Here is a 21,126-nt window from a genome sequence, read left to right on the forward strand (position 1 = left end):
GGTACATCTGGGATTTGCACGAAAATACCCCAATTCCATGATGTTGGTTTTGGTAAGAGTAAAAATGATGCGTATATTACTTTGTGAAGAGGAAAATGTTTAAAGGGATCGGGCAGCACAGTGAACCCAAGAGAGGGCACAGGGGAGAAAGAATACTTAAATTTTCTTGGGACAGGAAAAATTGGGACAACCAGGTTTCTAGATTTTTCTTTGATCAGACTATTTAAAAGACAACACATAAACATCAGATAGGATTCTGGGGAATGTCTTCTGTTTTCACATTTCCGGTTCTGCTTTCCCGTCTGCGGGTCCCCACAGCCTGACCCTTGTTTCTTTACCGTGTCCCCAGTTGACGTGCGGCTGCCCTTCCAGGCAGAGATGTTCATCCAAAACGTCATCCTGGTGTTCTTCTGTGTTGGAATGATCGCAGGGGTTTTCCCGTGGTTCCTGGTGGCGGTGGCGCCCCTCATCATCCTCTTTGCAGTTCTGCACATTGTGTCCAGGTAAAGAGGAAGGGTTCGTGTCCTCCAGGGCAGAGGGCATGGAGCTGGAGTTGCTCTCTGCGCTCTGACACAGGACTCGTTCTCTCTTCAGGGTCCTGATTCGAGAGCTGAAGCGTCTGGACAATATCACACAGTCCCCTTTCCTCTCCCACATCACCTCCAGTGTGCAAGGCCTCGCCACCATCCATGCCTACAACAAAGGGCACGAGTTTCTGCACAGGTTAGTAGGTCAGGATGGCGGATTACCAAGCTCATTACTAAGAGTACTAGGGATTTACTGATCTGATTAAAAATCACTTGCTTGGTGGAACTCTCTTCTGAGCAGATGAGAAGACAGAGACACAGATGTGGAGACTATTGGCTTTTGGTCCTCACCGGCCATAGTTGATGGAGTTTTGCTTTTTTCAGAATACCAAAAGATAGTTGTTGATATTAGACTAACATTTTATTTAGTTGTTGAATATTGTTTAGGTACCTTGAGCCATTTAGGTACCTGGATAGTCATTGAGGAGATTTTTGCTAACAAGTAGTTGGAACTAACTAACGTCCTTTGGCAGAGGACCGGATGAAGAAGCTGTGGTATCCCTGACTGGTGTGGCTCAATCGTTTGGGTGTCGTCTTGTGAACTGAAAGGTCTCCTGCCTGTTTGTTTCTTGGCCTGGGATACAGGCCAGGTCCCTGTTTGGGGATGTGCGAGAGGCAACCATAAATGCTTTTCTCCCTCTTTTTCTCCCTTCCTTCCCCCTTCTCTAAAAATGAAATAAAACCTTTAAGAAGATGCAGCAGTTATGGTATACTCATGGAGTGAAATGTTATGTAGCCCTTAAAAAACAGTAGGCAGCTCTAAAGCTATTGATGTAGAATGACTTCTAAGATACACAAGTGAGAGAACAAAGTGTGATGTGTGTATGTGCTCTCCTCCCTTTTAAGTGTACCAAAAGGCAGGGCTTGTATATATAATATTTAAGTGTGGGTTTGTATATATAATCTTTAGAATATGTCTGAAAGGATACACAAGAAAGTAATATTGGCCAAAAAGTCTGTATGGTTTTTTCATAAAATAAAAGACATGTTTTTCATTTTTACCAGTAACTTTGTTGGTTTGGATATTTTGAGCGTGTCGGCTATCTCTTGTGTGGTAGAACATTGATTGTTCTCAATTAATCTCTTGATTTGATCATTGTCTTCAACTGGTCTACCCAACCATGGAGCATCATCCAGTGAGAAATCTCTGGCACAAAACTTTGCAAACCACTTTTGACACGTTCAGTCACAGCACCTTCTCCATACACTGCACAAATCTTTTTTTTTTTTGCATTTCAATTGCATTTTTACCTTTCTTGAAATAATAAAGCATAATATGCTGAAAATGTTGTTTTTTCCATCTTCAGTATTAAAATAGGTACACAAATATTCACCAATTTTGATGTTTTTTTTTTAAATGCACACTGATATGACGGCTGTCACAATACAGTCTAGCAAAATTGTTTCAAATGAAGTTAAAGACAACTAAGCACTACTAGAGCCATCGTATGGAAAAAAGAGAACCAAGTTTTTGGCCAACCCAGTAGCTACACTAGGGGAGGAACTGGGTAGCTGGAGAATGGGGAGGAGAAAAACTGACTTTTCATGGTGAAATTTTTATACCCTTTAAGTAGTCCATCCTGTTCATCATATACTGTCTACTCCAAAAATTAAGTGATTAATTTTTAAAAGAAAATCTAGCGTAAAAAGATTAGGTTAAACAACTTGGAAAAATAATCTTACATTTCAGTGAAAAAGATTAAAATAACTCTGTGTGTGTGTACACATACATACATGTACATTAAGTGCTTTGAAAAAAATGGTGGAAAGAAATACAGCCGGGTATTAACTCATTTTAACTGGTAAGATTACCGGACTTTTGCATTTTCCCCTTCTTGGTTGCATTTTCTAACTTTCTCTAAAGAGCACAGACCTTACTCTAAAAAAGAAATGTGATTTTTTTTTTTTAAGCAAAGCACACTTGCCTGGAAAGACTTCCTGCCCTGGGCCCCCAGTTGTGTTGGACCCGATGGGGTGTGACCTGGTCTCTCGGACCCCTGATGACAGCAGTGCCTCCCCTGTCACTGGCAGAGCTGGCCTCTGTCTTTTTGCTCTGGTTTAGCTCCTGGCTCTGTGTCCCCTGGCCTTGCCACACGGGCACCATGCTGCCCAACGAAGCTGTTGGAAAACAGCGTCCACCTCGCCGTGTCCAGTCTGAGAATTGCCTTTTCCTGGCCTTGGGCTGTTTCTGCTGTTTGCCTTTGTGACCTCTTTTTCTTTGAGAAGATGACCCCTGACCAAAGACATTTTTCTGACATTGAGCATGGCTTCTTTATTTGGTCTGGTTCATCCATGCTTTTCCTATGCTGTTAAAGTAGATAGTTTTCCCTTTTCCCGGAACATCTTTAATATGCTTGTTCGAAAGGGTAAGACTAGCAGACCCACGTCCTCCTGCCTGTGGAGCATGGAATACTCTGCCTTCTTGACATTCTTGAAGTTTCCACATCATTCTCCTAGTGACAGACAGGAAGTACTTCAATATTAGCACCCCCACCCTCGTCCATTATTCACCAGAGCTTGGACGGCATCCGTGACCGGGGTCGGGTGGTAGTTCATTTGCTTTTTTGTTCCACTTTTGTCACAGGTACCAGGAGCTACTGGATAACAACCAAAGTCCTTTCTTCCTGTTCACCTGCGCCATGCGGTGGCTGGCTGTGCGGCTCGACCTGATCAGCATCGCCCTGATCACCACCACCGGGCTGATGGTCGTCCTCATGCACGGGCACATTTCCCCCGCCTACGCCGGGCTTGCCATCTCGTACGCTGTCCAGGTCAGTCTCTGGTAGCAGGGCATCACTTTTGCTCCCTGGAGTCCTTTCAATAAGGCCTGGGAGAGGCATGGCAGGGGCCTCTGCCCTGAGCTACCATTTAACCTCTGTTTCCTAGAGCCTCTTGCAGAGCTTTGACAGGTACCACTGGGCGTGGCTTGGGCGGGAGGGTGGGAGAGAGGGCGGAGTGGTAGATAGGAATGAAGGGATTTAAGTCTGTTGCCTGTGCTTAAGAAATAAGTGCTATTTTCTTCACAAAGGTGATTTTGCAAGTAGTCTTTTAATTATAAGTTTCTGTTTTCACCATCCTGCCATCTCTGGCCTCTTTATTGTCTTCTAAGATATTCTGTCTCTTCAGTATGCTTCGTAGATGCAATTTATTTTCAGGCTCCTGCTTTTCTTGATGCCGTTACATATGCCCTTAGGGATGGTCCCCAGGGATGGTTTAAGGTCTTTAACTCAAAGAACAACCAGGCACTTGAGCTCTGACTAGGTATTTGAAGATATTAAGGAATTACTATTAACTTTTAGATGTCATCGTCATATTGAATAATGCTATTGTGATTATATTTTAGAAAGGTAAAAGCTGGAATATTCATGAATGAAGTGATAGAATATCTGGGATTTGCTTCCAAATAAAACAGAAGGGTGGGGTGGCATAAATGAAACAATATATCTGTGAGTTGACAGTTTTTTAAGGTGGATGTTTGGTACATTGGTGTTCATTAAACAGTCCTCTCTCCTCTCGTATAAGTTTGTCATTTTTCCATATGGAAAAGATAAACAAAGAAGTACTCAAAGGAAACCTGAGAAGAAACACGTATCTTCCAAATTTCCAAACCAAGAGTCTGCCTCGTCACGCAGACTTGGCGGGTGGGCAGCAGCAGAGTCCTCGGGCGGCAGCACACGTGGGCTCTGCGTGCTCTCTGCCCCGCCCACCTCTCTTCCTTGACTTTCCTGGAAGCGTCCCACTAGTTGCTCGCAGGTTGACATGTATCTCTATTCGGTGTGGGTACAAGTATGAGGCTACAGAAACCTGTTGGTGGACCGGTAAAGATGGATGGAAAGCCTTTGGTGGGGGGGTTAGTGCCAGCTGTACTGCAGTGCCACCTGCACTCACAGAGAACTACAGATGGCGGGGGCTGTAGGCATTGTCTTTGCTGTTTACAGAAGGACCTCGCTCCTAAAACCAGCTGCTGTTTGTGCAGTTAGTTCTTGTGATTGAACTGTGGTCCCCTAGGTGGAAGAGGTTTTGTACTGTTGGCCTGGCATGTGTTGATAATGACCTCTGTCTTGGATTTTTGTTTTCCATCATCAGTTGACAGGGCTTTTCCAGTTCACCGTCAGACTGGCAACTGAGACAGAAGCTCGCTTCACCTCAGTGGAGAGGATCAACCACTACATCCAGGTCAGACTGCGACTGGCCTTGCGCTGCCCTCTCACCCTTCACAGAGTCCTTTTACCCTTTTGCTGCCTCGGGTGGATGTGCGAGGAGGAGGCATGTCCTCTCTGCCTTCTCTTATCCCACAGGAGCGGACCAGCAGTCTCTCTAGCCTGCAGGGAATGGAGAAGAGAATTAGCATAAGAGTTGCTAAATCATTTATGAAGTGTGTGATTGAGAACGTTTTGTTCATCAGCTAACTTCCAAAATGTTCCGAACCTTGTTAGTTTAGTTAAGCCAACCCATGTAACATTTTTCTTGCACTGTGTAAAGCCATGTATTGTATGCATGTCAGCCTGGGTCACTTGTTAACCAGACACGGCCTCGGGGCTCGCTCTGGAGCTCAAGGCAGAGACATACGTGGGCCTCTCTCTGGAGACGGTCCGGGCACAGCAAGTCTTGGGTGGGACCTTGGCTTCTGAAGTTTTAACAGCTCCACAGCTAATTCTGAACTGTACTCATAGTTTAAAAACCAGTTAATTTAATCGATACTGAGATTACCTAGCTCTTCCCACCTTCCCCTAGTAACCCTGCCCTGTTGCCATGGGGCAGCATCTTGCTGGTGTCCTAGTTGGTACTCTGAAAGCATTTTCTGCAGAGGGAAACAGCATCATGAGAGGTTAGGATTCTCCAATTTAACTGAGTTCTTAGGCGATACATACCTCATGAACTGCCCAGAGACGTTATCAGCATTTTTACTGTTGTTTACATGGGGAGAATACATTCCAAGTTCCACCTTATTCACTTACGAGCATACTCCTGAGAAACTTCCCTTCCAGTTGGGAACCAGTATATTGTGTATGCTGCATTTTCTAGCAGAGACATGCTTCACCGACTTGTTTTGACAATGAACCTCATTATCTCGTTAGTCATAGGATATTTCTGAAAGTTACAAATGATTGTTCTGAAAAAATGGCACACAGATAAATATATCTGCTAATAGCTGCTCCTTATAATTATACATTAGCCTCTTTGCCCAGCGCTCTGGTCTGTGGGGGATTCGTGGGTGTATGTATGAATATGTAGTGTTTGCTTTAGTGCCGCAGCTGCTGAGAGCCTGTTGCTGGAGAGGTCAGGGTGGGGGTTGTCAGCCATGGTACAGTGTGAACCTTGCGCAAACCCCTGCACGTCCCCACCCTGGATGCTGGTCCCAACGCAAGTCCTTCCAGCTTGGAGCGTTAGACTTTCGGCTCCACCCCCCAGAGCACTACAGTCGTTGGCCCTTTCTTCCCTAGAAGGCCACAAGCCCCATGACTGGTTGCCAGAAAGTTTTAAAACTGTGCTCGGTTTGAGTGTTGATAACAAAAATTACAAGTGGTTATATTCACATAGAACTCTAAAGCTGGACTAGCTTTCCAAGATGGTCTGATCCAGTCCCACAATTTGCAGATGAGAATCTAAGACCTAGAATTGGGATCGGAGTCTGTGTCTCCTGGATTGACTCAGATACGTCAGAATGACGGGATCTGATTAAAAGTTCCATAAATGGTACTTGTCTTTGGGTTCAGGCCAATGGTTTCCTAATGGGGGAATCCTGTAGTGAGTGGAATATTTTCCAAGAATTCCAGTGCGAAATGCTGGGTTGAAGAGGCATAGAAGACCTCATGCTGCCAATGTGTGGCCTCCCAGGCAGTTTCGTGGAAGAACTCCTCACGACAGAAGGCAGTTTCGAGTCACCGCGCTGCCCCCGTGGCTGCGTAGTAGTTAGCCACTGTAAACCGTCAAGCTCTGTCTCCGTCTCAGCATTTACCGCCGAGGGGGTCCTTCACAGCAAGGGGCTGGGGCCATAGCTGCTTCTGTGTGGGGCAGTGGTTGCGCTGGTCTGATTCACCATGACAAAGCCCCCAGAATCTGTGGTCGGCCTGAACGGGCTGCTTCTGTCTCCCCAGACCCTCTCTTTGGAAGCACCTGCCAGAATTAAGAACAAGGCTCCCCCAGCTGACTGGCCCCAGGAAGGAGAGGTGACCTTCGAGAATGCAGAGATGAGGTACCAAGAAAATCTGCCTCTGGTCCTGAAGAAGGTATCCTTCACCATCAAACCTAAGGAGAAGATCGGCATCGTGGGGCGGACAGGATCAGGTAAGGACACTCCAAGGCCTCTCTGGCGAAACCTTTGAACCCATTGGAGTTATCTATTGTCTCATCCCTTCAAACCAGTCCCCTGTTGATGAATGGTTAGTGTCTCAGGTCTCACTGAAATGAGTTTTCTAGGGTTATTTCCCACCCTGCCCTTCTAACACTAGTGCTTCTTGCAATCGTATACACTCTCACCGCAGAACACATGGAACACATGGCAAGTTGCAGAGGGGAAAGGCACCCATAACCCCACTCCCCGGAGATCATGGCTGTGGGCATGTCAGCGGCTGTCCTTCAGGCGTTTCCTGTCCACAGATGCACTTAGAAAAATGAGGACCCTTTGCGCACAGTTTCATGGCCTGCTTTTAAAACGATCAACCCTTATGAATGTCAGTTAATATTCTCAGACATGGTTTCTCTGCAGCGTGGTGGGAAATTCTATTTCATGGATCACCATAATTTATACTCAGTAAGTCCCAGCCGTAGGTCGCCAAGGGCGACCCGCTGCCCTGAGGAGTGCCGCAGGGAGCATCCTGACTTCCACGCAGTCAGTGCGTGAGGTCCCTGTGATGTGCTGCCAGTGTGGCCACCTGCCTATCAGAGGCCAGCACAGCTCCACATCAGGAACCACATTCCTTCAAAGACAGAAATTAGTTCCTTGGTCCGATTCCGAGGTCAGTTGCAAAGAACTAGCGAACAGGCCTTTGTTTTAGGCATTTACTTCATTCTGAAGTAACAAAATAAAACACTTTGAAGTGTGCTGTGTAATCCGTTTAGGTTTCTAGGGTCAAGACTTCAGTAATTTAGTCCCTTCCTTCTTTTCTTCCTGGACAGGGTTTCGGAGATCGACCCTTGTCTCCTTTCCCCCAGCTACCCTTGTAGAAGAGGTCTCTCTGGGTCAGTTCTCATTAGCTCTCTGGGCTCCAAGCTTCCTTTTCATTAGAACTCTTCTAGCTTTTTTCTTGCCATGGGGAGAGGGGGTGGGGAAGCCAGCATCTTTTCTGGCCAGTTTGCTTTAAAGAATGTGCCAGGAGGAAAAGAAAAAGTCATTTCCTGCTCCCTGTTTGAAGGAATCCTTTCATGTCAAAACAAGATTTGCCTCCAGGTATTCTGCACTGGCAAGAGGCCGCTCAGCCAGGGAGGGAGACTGACGCCAGGGCTCCCACCCGCTCTCCCCTTGGACTGCCCCCCGGGTGCCCGCTCTCCTGAAAGCTCTGGCTGGTGCCCCTTCCTGTGATTTTTCTTCCGCATGAGTAAGACAGACTGAAGTTCTCACCAAGACTCTATTAAACCATAAGTAGTGATGAAGAGAAATAAACAAGAAAAATAAAATCATTATAAATAGCCTGACTTACAAAGTCTAAACTCTAATCCTAATAAGCTTCTGCCAAGGCCCACAGGCCCGGGTCCTGCTGTGGCTGTGAGGCTTCGCTGCCGTTTTTACCAGCACGTTCCCAGAGATTCAGGGAACTGCAGCTTCAGTCCCCTTGTTCCAAACCTGGGCATCTCGTCTTAACTTGACCCGTTTACTCGAAAACCTTTCCTTTCTGAGTCTGGATCTTAAGCCACAGCCTTGGCACTGAGGGAGAGTCTCCCTCCCCTTCCTCATTCCTGGGTAAGGGGCACTCACCAGACCCCCCCAACCCTGAGTAAGGCCAGTCACTTTTAGGAGAAGGCATCATCAATGACAGTCCTGCGACATGGGCTTGGATTTCCCAACTTAATTCTGGTAGATGGCTGTGGGGAAATCGTCTATCCCAAGGAAATCATCTGAGGCAGGAGCAAAGTTGGAGCAGTGCCATACGTGGTAACATTATTATAGTGAGTTCTAAATAAACTACATGTTCAGTGTTACAGGACCAGATAAGTAAGAGTACATCCAACCCTGGCTGGGTGGCTCAGTTGGTTGGAGTGTCATCCCACACACCAAAAGGTTGTGGGTTCGATCCCCTTTCAGGCCATATATAGGAGGCAACCAATTGATCTCTCTCTTTCTCTCTCTCCCTTTCCCTCCCTTCCTCTTGCTCTAAAATTAATAAAAGCATATCTTCAGATGAGGATTAAAAACAACAGTACATTCACATGATAGACTGTATTGCAGCCACCAGAATTTTATCTTGGAAAGTAATAATATGATTGGATGCTTGTTATGTACCGTTGAGTGGAAAAGGCAATTAGAATGTTGTATGCCTGGTATGATTTCACCTCTGAGAAAGGCTGAAAGGAAACGCATTGAACACAGCAGGAGTGATTGCAAGAGACTGATGTTATCTTCTTGAATTACTTCCATAACTTAAAATGTGGATTCCATTAAGAAAAGCTGTTCTGCCCTGAGCAGTGTGTCTCTGTTGGTTGGGCACCGTCCTACAAAGTGAAAGGTCACTGGTTCGATTCCTAGTCAGGGCACATGCCTGGGCTGCAGGTTCAGCGCCCACCCATCATGTATGTGAGAGACAGCCGACCAGTGTTTCTCCCTCACTCAATGTTTCCCTCCCTGTCTTTCTCCCTTCCTTCCCCTCTCTCTCAAAATCAATAAGTAAAATTAAGAAACAAAAAGCTGTGATACCAAACCCATTGTTCGACCCCCTGAAACCTCTTTTCCCACAGCTCCCTGTCCTGGCAGAGCCATCCACAGCCACTCATTCATTCAGCCCAGAGCCTCCTTCCCTGTGCACTTACCCCAGAGCTTCTCCTACTCCCCGCTGTGGCTGTGGCAATGGCAATGGACGGCTTTTTGTCTTGTTTCTCTCTCTGCTACATTAAGGGACAGAGGGGGGAACATCTTGTCCTCTGGTTTGCCCCCAGCTCCTTGTCATAAGACTTCTTTTCTCCTCACTTAGCCTGAGAAGCATTTTCCCATTTTACTCCCAGGAGAGTATGATGTTCCTTTAAATTCCTTCTCAGGCAGAAGCTGTGTGATTTAAATGTATGTGCTTGGTAGCTCAGGAAAGTTCATCCTTTGTTTTTTGGTTTTTTTTTTTCTGTTTCTGGCAATCATTTTGTACATTATCTGAGTTACTCCTTTGAAATAAGGATTGCATAAATCAGTTTTATAAATTGCTTATGAGCCACTTTTCTGCCTGTCTCCTCACTCACCAGGGAAGTCCTCCCTGGGCATGGCCCTCTTCCGCCTGGTGGAGTTATCTGGAGGCTGCATCAAGATCGATGGCGTGAGAATCAGTGAGATTGGCCTTGCTGACCTCCGCAGCAAACTCTCCATCATTCCTCAGGAGCCAGTGCTGTTCAGTGGCACTGTCAGGTGAGGACCCGAGTGTCCACAGGCTTAGTGCCTCGTTTCAAGGCCAGGTGGGCATGCGAGAGCCTCCACCTGGGACCCAGACCTGGCGACCTCCAGTCTGGCGCTTTTCCCACTATACCGTGTGCTTCCCATTGCAGAGGGTTGGGGCAACTCCCCTGTACCGGGCGCCTCATCAACAAAGCGGGGCTCAGAGGCCCTGCCACGTGGCAGTGAGCAAGTTGGAGATACCGCCGCTCAGGTCTCTGCTCTGTGACTTTGGACAAGCTTCTTGACCACTCCCAAATGTCTTTCCCCATCCATCAAGATGTGTTGTGAAGACTAAATAAGCTTGTACAAATATATGAGCACAGAGCCTAGCAAATGATGAGCATTCAGAAAATGGCAGCAGCCATTGTCACCGTCATCCTCCATGGTCACGCTGTCCTCTCCCCTAGGGGCTCTTCAGGTTGCCCTTCCAGTGGTGGTGTTCAGGCACCATTACTACTCACATTTTTCCATTTCCCAGCATCTTCTCCCACCTTTAACATCCTGGAATGATGCCTCTCTGAAATCTGCCAGCGTGCCAAAGATAAAAGAGTTCTTCTACTCTCTCTTTTTTAAATTCTTCTTGACCTGTTAGAATAGTAACTAAGAAGGAACTATGGTTGAATCCTGTTTTCTTCTCTTATATTCTGTTCTGCCTTTAGCCTTAAGCTTTGCCTCCTAAAAACAGTGGGCTTCCATAATTTGTGTCTATTCCTATTTAAGTTGCTTCTCTTTCAAAATAAAAACAGCTTTAACTATATAGTCAACCTAGATAGGACTTGTTTTTTTTTAATCACTCTAAAAGTAATATTACCATTTCCTCTTTAATTTTTATCATTTCCCCCAAAACTTAGTACTAATTTAATTTCAAATAACCACAGGCAGTGTTTACACTTATCTTAAAAATTAGTTCCTGCCCTGGCTGGTGTAGCTCAGCGGATTGAGCACGGGCCTGCAAACCACACAATTGCGGTTCGATGCCCAGTCAGGGCACATGCCTGGGTTGCAGGCCAGTTCCCTGTAGGCCAGTTCCCAGCAGGGGACGCATGAAAGGCAACCATACATTGATGTTTCTCTCCCTCTCTCCTTTCCTTCCCCTCTAAAGATAAATAAAATAAAAAATAAAATCTTAAAAAAATACATTAAAAAAAACTAGTTCCTTTGCCTGACCCAGCCCCACCCCTTTTCTTTGGAAGTGGCACTTTTTTTAAAATTTAATTTTTATTGTAATTTTTTTCCATTACCATTTAGTTCCCTTATACTCCCCTTCTCCTTGCAATTGGCACCTCGCTCATCAGGGAGGTGTCTTAGATAAATCAAGTTCTCACCTGCCTTCATGTTTATTGGGCATTTCTCTAAAACTCAAATGAATTTGGACAGTATAAACTGGGTCTGTTGGTGATAATAAGTCATTCTGTCCACAGCCATACCACTCTGAACGTGCCTGATCTTGTCTGATAGTAAGTCATTCTCTTTGGCACTGAGGTAACAAGGTCAAATAAGCTACATGGTCCAGCCAAGATGGAGGCGTAGGTGGAAACACTGTGCCTCCTCGCACAACCAAGTTTAAAGACAACAAACTTTAGTAACAAAAACGCAACCAAAACACAGAAAATTGAACTGTACGGAAGTCGAAAAACAACAAACCATTCAGCCAGACTGGTAAGAGGGGCAGAGCCAGCGCTGGCTGAGCAGGGTCGCACAGGAAAAGGTGGCCAGACAGACCCAGGAGCGCAGGCATCGGTTGGCGGATCCCAGGCGTGGGGTGGCAACGGGCAGACCCAGTGGGGGCGCAAGGCAGCTGGCTGACTGAGGTCACACATTCATGTGCAGATAAACTAGGCAGAGGAGCGAGCAGTGAGACAGACCACGCAGGCTAGGGCCCGAGCGCTGGGAAATAAAACCTAAAAGCACCAATTGGGAGAACTTTTGGGATTGAGGTACCAGGAGAGGCTCCCAGGCTCACAGAGAGTTTGTTGGAGAGACCCACAGGGTCCTGGAGGGTGGACAAGCCCACATACCCAGGAATCAGCACCAGAAGGGCCCAATTTTATTTCAGGAAGCAGCCGAGGGGACCAAAATTCGAGAGAGAGCAGAACAAACGCCATCGCTCCTCTCTGACCCCACCCCCACATACAGCATCACAACCCAGCAACTGGGTTGCCCAGCCCTGGTGAACACCTAAGGCTCTGCCCCTCATATGGAACATTATGGCTCAAGAAGAACAGCTCAAAGCCCCAGAGCCAATACATCTGAGCAACCAAGAGATCCCCAGCCTATCCGATGCACAGTTCAAAACACTGATGATCAGGATGCTCACAGAACTGGTTGATTTTAGTCACAAATTAGAAGAACAAGTGAAGGCTAAACTAAGTGCAATGAAGGGAAATGCACAGGAAACCAATAGTAATGGAAAGAAAACTGGGAATCAAATCAATGGAGTGGACCACAAGGAAGAAAAATATGAAGAAACAAGAATTCAAAAAAAATGAGAGGCTTAGAAACCTCCAGGACATCTTTAAACATTCCAACATCAGAACTATAGGGGTACCAGAAGGGAAAGAGGAACAGCAACAAGTGGAAAACTTATTTGAACAAATAATAAAGGAGAACTCCCCCAATCTGACAAAGGAAATAGACTTCCAGGAAATCCAGGAAGCTCAGAGAGTCCCAAAGAAGTTGGACCCAAGAAGGAACACACCAAGGCACATCATCATTACATTAGCCAAGATTAAAATGAAGGAGAGAATCCTAGAAGCAGCAAGAGGTAAGGGGACAATCACCTACAAAGGAGTTCCCATCAGACTGTCAGCTGATTTCTCAAAAGAGACCTTATAGGCAAGAAGGGGCTGGAAAGAAGGATTCCAAGTCATGAAATTCAAAGACCTACATCCAAGATTGCTCTATCCAGCAAAGTTTTCATTTAGAATGGAAGGGCAGATAAAGTGCTTCTCAGATAAGATCAAATTCAAGGAGTTCATCATCACCAAGCCTTTATTATATGAAATGTTAAAGGGACTTATCTAAGAAAAAGAAGATAAAAAAGATGAACAGTGAAAGGACAGCAAACTCACAGTTATTAAGAACCATACCTAAAACAAAAGCAAACTAAGTGGATAGCTAGATCAGGAGCAGAATGATAGAAATGAAGATCACATGGAGGGTTAGCAACAGGGGAGTGGGAGAAGGAGAAGGGGGGAGAAGGTACAGAAAATAAGTAGCATAGATGGTAGGTAGAAAATAGGGGGGTGGGCAAGAATAGTAGGGGAAATATAGAATCTAAAGAACTTGAGACACATCGTCATGAACGAAAGGGGGGGAATGGTGGGGGAGGGGTGTGCAGGGTGGAGGGGAATGAAGGGGGGAAATGGGACAAATGTAATGGCATAATCAATAAAATATATTTAAAAAATAAGCTACATGAGCAGAGAATTAGAATTTATTGAAGATTCAGATCTAAAAATAAGAAATTGAGAGGTATTGCTGAATCTGCTCTTACTACATATCTCTCCACTTTGACATGCCACGGGAACACCTTTGAAAATAAAATTGGCCTTACAATTTTTGACTCAAGACAAAACCATATTTTTCTTAATTTTTTTGCTGTCATTTGGAGGAGAGTAGGGAAATCGGGCTGAACTTCCCACTTCCCTTGGAGGTGCTGCCACCAGAGCCCCAGCGCGTTTGCGGTGCCTCACGTGGGTCTGGAGTCAGGGCTTCTGGAGTTCGTGCTAAGTTAGCACTGACCTGCCGGTTGTGGTGCAGCCGGTGTCCACAGGGCGTCATGGAAGCACAGCTTTTGTGGGAGTTGGGACCCTTTGTTACCAGCCCCAGAGACATGTTGCAGCTCGATGAACAAGCTGAGAAGTTGGTGTGCTGATGCCTTGAGTATTTAGTTACTGATCTCAGAGTGCTGTTTGGTTATTAGCTGTGCAAACCTAGGAAATGAAACCTAAGTTTCATTTCCGCTATCTGTAATTTTGGCTTTTTAAGTCAGTAGTAGGCCCTGAGGACAAATAAAATCCCAGGCCTTCTGTCCTCCTGTATACTCAGGTTTCTTACAGATTCCAAAGAATATTCAGCATTTGAAATTCTTGTGCTTTTCTTAGAAAATCAGCCTATTTAATGAGTTTCCCGAAACAAGGGGTGGGTGGATCAGCTGTTTCCTCAGCTTCCTCCTAGAGACCCTGAATTTAGAGACTGTTTCTCAATCACGATTAACCAGCATTATGGGTGAGTACATCTTCTCGAGATACGAATATGCAGCTAAAAACATATAAAGAACTCTTAGAGGGAAAGCAAGGTAAAGCCAAAACCAAACAGACCAAACTCAGAAAAAGTCACAAGATAAAGTGTCTGAATTCTACATTAAAAAAAAAATCTATAGTCCATTTTTGGGCACAGCCCTTCCTAGATTAGCCGGAATCTCAGTCCATTCCAATAGCTGCATCCAGCCCTCCCTTGTCCAGCTGTCTGGGTTTGAGCCATAAGGCCTTCCTTTGTTTCTGTAGCCAGTCCCTTTCCTCTGCCCTTTGCTCCAGTAATTGACTGAGAGTTCCCGTCTCATCCAGCCCTGAACACTTGCTGACCTTCCCTCTTTCGTGGCCCTGGAAATACTTTTCTTTCTCCAGAAGTCTCTTTTTCTCCTGGTCTCAGGAAGCCTACTCCTGTCCCCTGCCCTGGCCAGCCCCCACTGGAGTGCTTTCCCTCCTTGCAGGCTGTGTGCAGCCCCGAGTGGCTGGTGGTTAACCTGCCCCTCAGCGAGACGGGTTGGCCGCAGCTGTCATTCTAGTTTCTCCGAGTCAGTCTTCTTGTGTGGGTGGGTACCTTCTCGTCACCTGGAGCATCTCTGCCTGGCATCCATTCATTACCAAGAAGCTGTGTTCTCATTTCTTCCTAGTCTGGTGCCCTCCTTTTTAATCCACCCAATCTTTTTTTTTTTTTTTTTTTTAACTTTTGAGGTCTGTCTATCTCTAGCTCTCAACTCACCATCACAACAGCAGTGACTGAATCCACAAGCGACTCCTGATTGGGTTCATTCTGGGCCCACACACCTTCAGACAAGCATTTAGTACTTTACATGACATGGAAGACGATTCAGATTTGCAGCAGATTCTTAGGATCTCAAGGTCTTCCAGTTGTCTCGGAGTTATTCTATTGCTTTAAGAAGCTCCCCTTTTTTTTCTTTCTTTCTTTACTTTTGTTTTTTTGATAGTCTTAGTTTTTGTGGAGTGGAACTGGTAAGGACTTTTTTTTTTAAGGGCAATTTCAGCATGCCTTTCTTAAGGCATGACCACCTGAATCTCCTTTTCAAGTGATGTTTCTTTTTCCTAAACTCTAAGCGTCCCTGTGAGACATGTAAACAGGGAAGCAAAGAGCAATGGCAGCTTGTCCCGGGCTGACCCCCTGAACCCGTCTGCAGGGCCCCCTTTTCTCTGACTCTCCAGTGAGCTGGCAGCAGCCCGCCTAGTCTCTCTCTTATTGCTTCTTCTATCTTAGGCCCTTCCTTGTTTCCCTGTCTGCAACTGTAATAAACGTACTCTCAAAATTAAAAAGTAGAATAAAAACAATAAAAGACAAGTTTACTCGTTTAGGTTATCGAGAAGTCAGACCTTTAATTAAGAGGGCCCACCTTAAATGGCATGTCTGTGGGGAGTGGTCGTCCCGCTGCAGACCCTTCACAGGTTGGGCTTTAGCAGAACAATTTCTGGTCCTGGTATTCCAGATCCTAGGATTATCCTGCCGCTTGGAATATATGTTGAATATATGAGTCGGAAAGCCAGCAAACATTGGAACCAAGGCATCTAATGTGTCCACACAGACCTTGTCAATTTTTGCAGCTGCCAATTATTGAGTACCCACCATGTTCTGGGCATCGTACATATACTACCTAATGTTGACAGCAACCTACCACGCCATCAGTCGGTCCCCACTTTACAGAGGAGGAGACAGGAGTAATTTGTCCAAAGTCACACAGATGGTGGGAGGCAGAGCAGGGATTTGAGCCCAGCCTGTTCAGGTCTTCTTTTGTGTGCACACTCTCCCTTTGTGATTTGTATATATTTCTTAATTCTTCTATGTATCTGTATTACGAAAGTTGAATAACATTTTGTGAAGAAGAAAGTCTGTTCTCATAGAAGCAGGCATCCGAGCTTCCACTCTGGCTGGTTAGGGAACGAGCCCTCTGCGACCCAAAAGGGCTGAAGCCCTCTTTTTGTGTGTGCTTAAACGCTTGCCCCAGACAGCCTGGGCAGTATGGTCGATGAAGTGTCGGGTCGCTGAGAAAGTCCTCTTATGTTTCTCCCTAGATCAAATTTGGATCCCTTCAATCAGTACACTGAAGACCAGATTTGGGATGCCCTAGAAAGGACACACATGAAAGAATGTGTAAGTAAAGAACTGAGGGTGAGTGGATTGAGTGCCAGCCTGCAAACCAAAGGGTCGCCAGTTCGATTCCCAGTCAGGGCACATTCCTGGTTTGCAGGCCAGATCCCCAGTGAGGGGTGCGTGAGAGGCAACCACACATTGATGTTTCTCTCCCTCTCTTTTTCCCTCCCTTCCCCTCTCTCTAAAAATAAATAAATAAAATCTAAAAAAAAAAAACTGAGGATGAATCGCCTTGCTACAGTTTCATGGGTGGAAACGCAGTGATGTTGGGGTCACTCCTCAGCCTGCTGGGGCTGCCTCTGTCCCGCCTGGACTGTCCCTCCACCTCCAGAATGTCTGTGGAGGGACACTTCAGAGCAGGGTTTCCCAGACGTCGCAGTAAGGGCATAAAAGTTGCTATTTCCTGACTCCTTGCCTCCCCCTCCTCCCGCCCATGATCACGTTACCCTTCTTACTATCCACTGATTGAGCAGAGATGAATGACAGCCACTCAGAATTTAGTAATGCTTTTAGATTAATTTCTATTTTATTAATCATAACAGTATGACATGATTTCAGACTATCTATATATGTGCAAAAGACGCATTATTTATGGAGTCTGTGGAAAGCGTGCAGCGTGGATATGGATTCCCAGATCTCTCAGTAGCTCAGCAGGCACCCTCCAGGGCCCCAAATCCGCAGATGGACTCCCCTCCCCTGGAGGATGGCCCCTGTGTCCCTGCTGAAGCCAAGCTCAGGATCCCCTGCCCGAACACCACCAGACCACCTCTGCGTTTATCTCTTTTAGATTGGGCTTTCTCAGATAATTTCATTTGAAGACTCAGTTGAACAGCCATCATGGACCACCGCTTTGCCCTTCAGAAAGACAGCAGTGTGTTTCCCCCACCTCCTCCTGCATGACCATGTTTTCAGTGGCCCCAAAGTTAGGCCCCCTATATGCCTGGGTTTGTGGGCATGAAAATATTGGAATTTCCAGGACCTTCTGAGAGTAAGAGGCTAACAGAGTAGTATATTCGAAATGGGGACTGTCCTAGAAAGTGTGGGTCCTGGTGGGTGTGATTGCCACACCTGTACCTGCTTTTCAGGGGAGCCAGGCTCTCGGCTAGTAATTCCTTCTTCTGTTTCAGGGTCATTTACCTTGGCCACTAGATTTTTGACAAAAGTCAGGGGTGGGTTTTTTTCCCAAACTCTTTTACCCTTCTAACCTCGACTTGCTTTTTCTCCGCAGATTGCTCAGCTACCTCTGAAACTTGAATCTGAAGTGCTGGAGAACGGGGAGAACTTCTCAGTGGGGGAACGGCAGCTCTTATGCATAGCAAGAGCCTTGCTCCGTCACTGTAAGGTAAGGCAGCGTGGTGGGTGCTGGGGGAGGGCGGCGGCAGGAGGAACAGGAGCTGGAGGGGCAGCCTTTCCTTGCAGCGTTCCTGCCTCTGAGTCTAGTGGCACTTTTTAAGAGAATGCCCAGGGGAGTTTTTGAGTTAACCTTGACACAGTTTGGGTATATGGGTGTTTTTTTGTTTGTATTTTTCACTTCCCCAAGCCTTCAGTTCCCAAGGGCAACCCTTGACTCTGGCCAGTAGTTGTAGTGCTGGAAACTGTAGACTTAGAAGATCTTAAAACTGCAAGACATACCCAGGTCATCAGATTCAGTCCCCTCATTTTAGAAACTGGAAAACGGAGGTCCAGAAAGATTACTCTTTGTGTTTGCAGTCAAAGAGAGTAGGGTGAGTGTTTTGTTGGGTGAGTATTATACGAACACCCCTGTATTTATGGAAATCAAGCCAGATATACAGGTTTGACGTGACATCAATTCTACACAAAACAGTATTTTTACATATGTGCATCTATTGAGAAAAAGCAACATATGGGGTAAAATTCAAATGCTAAAATATGTTTTCAGAAAACCTAAATTAACAAGGATGCTTAAGGAAGCAGCTGGAATCTCTGTCCCCTCTCTTCGGCAGATTCTGATTCTAGATGAAGCCACAGCGGCCATGGACTCAGAGACAGACCTGCTGATCCAAGAGACTGTCCGAGAAGCCTTTGCCGACTGCACAATGCTGACGATTGCCCACCGCCTGCATACGGTCCTAGGCTCTGATAGGATTATGGTGCTGGCCCAGGGACAGGTACTGAGCCCCCGACAGACCTGCCCTTGGCATGTAGCCTTGTCTGGGAAGACTGGGCTGATGGACATCTTAGCGTGATATGAGCATCCAGGAAAGCAGCCATAGCGGCTCTAGTCTGGTTGCTTTGCGAGGTAGGGGAGGGGCGATATAGTCCCTCCCAACAAGGGACGGAGTGAGGGGCGTGCTTGGGTTCTCCTGTTGCATTACTACCTGTTCTTTTGTTGCTTGAAAACAGCGGTACCTGACTTAGATCCAAGAGTGTGTTTAGTTAGTAGCTAATTCACATACACACGAAGTGCACAAGGCGTTCTGAGACCAGCCACCATGTGTTGTTTGCTTTCTGCAGCCGCGTAGTGGTGCCAAACGTCCCATCCTGTGGCTCCAAGCTTCCCCACAGTCTGGCCCAGGCTTGCCTTCTTCATTTCCCTCTTTCCTGCCAGGTGCTGTTGGCTGTAGGCAGTTTTGCATCCCTTAAGCTTTTTCACCGCTGTCTTTACTCATATAGTTCCATCTACCTAAAATGCCCTTCCCTCTTGTTCCCTTTCCCATGTCTACCTGCTCACAACCTGCCCGTCCCTTAAGAAAGGGCCCTCATGGTACAGCATCTGCAGCCAGTGTTGTACCCTCACACAACCAGTCCTAAGGAAGGACACTTTGTCCTTTGGTCTATCTCTGCCAGGCAGGACAGCCTTTCCCAGAAGCACCCCAGGAGACTTCCCTTACATGTCCTTGGCCAAGGTGGTATCCTATGCTTTTTGTCCTGCAGCAAGGGAGGCTGGGAAAGTATGTGGCATTTTCAGCCAGCATCACAGGAGGCAGGTTCTGCCAGCATGTTGCTCACTTAGCTACTGTGATACGATTTCTGGTGGCTGCATAGAAGTCCATAGGAACGGATCATTGACTGAGTCTGTCCCTTACCTCCATTCTTTCCTGCCATCTAGGTATCCTGAGCTATTCCTTTTCCATCTATAGGTTTAGATCAGTTTACAAAACAAGACAACGTTTGACTGCTATGCCTTTCACTTGAGATGCAGTGTTTTCCTTGCAGCTCGTAGTGTCTCACAGATCCATTCCTTCATACCTAAGGCTGAAAGAACTACAGGAAGGAGGTCTACAGGGCTTTCTCTCCAGCCTTTCCCTTTACCCTGGTTGGTTTTGAAAAACCCCACTTGGGCACAGCAGGGCTAATTGAATTGCCACCCCTGATTCCTGGGTGAAGGCACCCTATCGGGGCCCTCAGACTTGCCCCCCTTCCTGAGCAGTGGGTTCTCTAAATCGCCCGAGTGTCCGAGTCACATTCTGATGCCATCTCCTTCCTTTGCAGGTGGTGGAGTTTGACACCCCATCGGTCCTTCTGTCCAATGACAGCTCCCGGTTCTACGCCATGTTTGCTGCTTCGGAGAACAAGATTGCTGTCAAGGGCTAACTCCTCCCGCCGCCGCGGAGCCTCTTCCCTTCGGAGCAGCGCCATTCCCTGCCTGGGGCGGGCGCTCTTCCTGTCCTGCCGCAACCTTGCCTTTCCCGATTTTATCTTTCGCACAGCAGTTCAGGATTGGCTTGTGTGTTTCACTTTTAGGGAGAGTCATATTTTGATTATTGTATTTATTCCACATTCATGTAAACAAATTTTAGTTTTTGTTCCTAATTGCACTCTAAAAGGTTCAGGGAACCGTTATTATAAATGTATCAGAGGCCTATAATGAAGCTTTATACGTGTAGCTATATCTATATATAATTCTGTACATAGCCTATATTTACAGTGAAAATGTAAGCTGTTTATTTTATATTAAAATAAGCACTGTGCTAAAAACAGTGCAAATTCCTTTCTATTATTTTTGTACAGTTTGCTGTACTGGAGATCTGGTTTTGCTCGTAGATGATAGGAAGGGCAGCGTATTGTTCTTTGCTCGCTGGTTGTTTCACGGCGCCAGGTTTTCTAGGTATCAAACAAGGAAGACGGTGGCAGTAGCGGGCCCTCCAGCCGCAGCTCTGCCACCTCCCCACAACCCCCCCCGGACAGGGTGGGGTGGAGGGGTCCTCCGGAGGCCGGGCAGCGCGCCGTGAATTCTCAGGGCTCCTGCTTTCTGTCCTGCTGTCGCTTCCCCGTTTCTGTGTGGAGAGCAGTGGGGCAAAGCCCCAGCCCCGTGCCCCTCCCTCCGTCTGGAACGTGAACCCCAGCAACATTCCTGGGCGAGAGGGAGTTTCCTCTCCCCTGCCTTCCTGTTTTTGCTGTTGTTTTTAAAGCAGAATCAAGCCTGTTCACGGAGTGTCCCGCTGCCTCAGGTTCCTCACGCTGGCCACTGCACAGAGCTCTCCAGCTCCTGGGCCTCCTGGTCCTGAGCCCTGGAGCCGATGGCGGCTCTTCCCAGCGGCACCTTTTCATTTGCCTGGTCCCGCACCCCCACAGTCCAGTGACAGGGTTCAGGGTTTCGTGGGTCTGTTTCCTTTCCTCACC

The 21,126-nt window shown here is 46.6% G+C and overlaps 1 protein-coding gene across 4 annotated transcripts in view; it reads left to right on the top strand.

Annotated features, from left to right (window-relative positions):
* Positions 1 to 20,483, top strand: part of ABCC5 (ATP binding cassette subfamily C member 5) — an 84,177-nt gene extending 63,694 nt beyond the window's left edge. For all 4 annotated transcript variants that reach the window (XM_053657657.1, XM_037154830.2, XM_053657660.1 and 1 more), the window contains 10 exons: positions 350 to 503; positions 595 to 723; positions 3,172 to 3,358; positions 4,674 to 4,763; positions 6,686 to 6,875; positions 9,972 to 10,131; positions 16,464 to 16,542; positions 17,771 to 17,884; positions 18,507 to 18,671; positions 19,996 to 20,483. In XM_053657657.1, coding sequence (XP_053513632.1) covers positions 350 to 503; positions 595 to 723; positions 3,172 to 3,358; positions 4,674 to 4,763; positions 6,686 to 6,875; positions 9,972 to 10,131; positions 16,464 to 16,542; positions 17,771 to 17,884; positions 18,507 to 18,671; positions 19,996 to 20,097 — 1,370 coding nt within the window. In that variant the 3' untranslated portion in view covers positions 20,098 to 20,483. The remainder of the gene's footprint in view (positions 1 to 349; positions 504 to 594; positions 724 to 3,171; positions 3,359 to 4,673; positions 4,764 to 6,685; positions 6,876 to 9,971; positions 10,132 to 16,463; positions 16,543 to 17,770; positions 17,885 to 18,506; positions 18,672 to 19,995) is intronic.
* The last annotated feature ends 643 nt before the right edge of the window (positions 20,484 to 21,126 follow it).

Source organism: Artibeus jamaicensis, unplaced genomic scaffold, assembly GCF_021234435.1.
Source record: "Artibeus jamaicensis isolate MK-2021 breed Jamaican fruit bat unplaced genomic scaffold, CSHL_Jam_final scaffold_474, whole genome shotgun sequence".
Taxonomy (NCBI): Eukaryota; Metazoa; Chordata; class Mammalia; order Chiroptera; family Phyllostomidae; genus Artibeus; species Artibeus jamaicensis.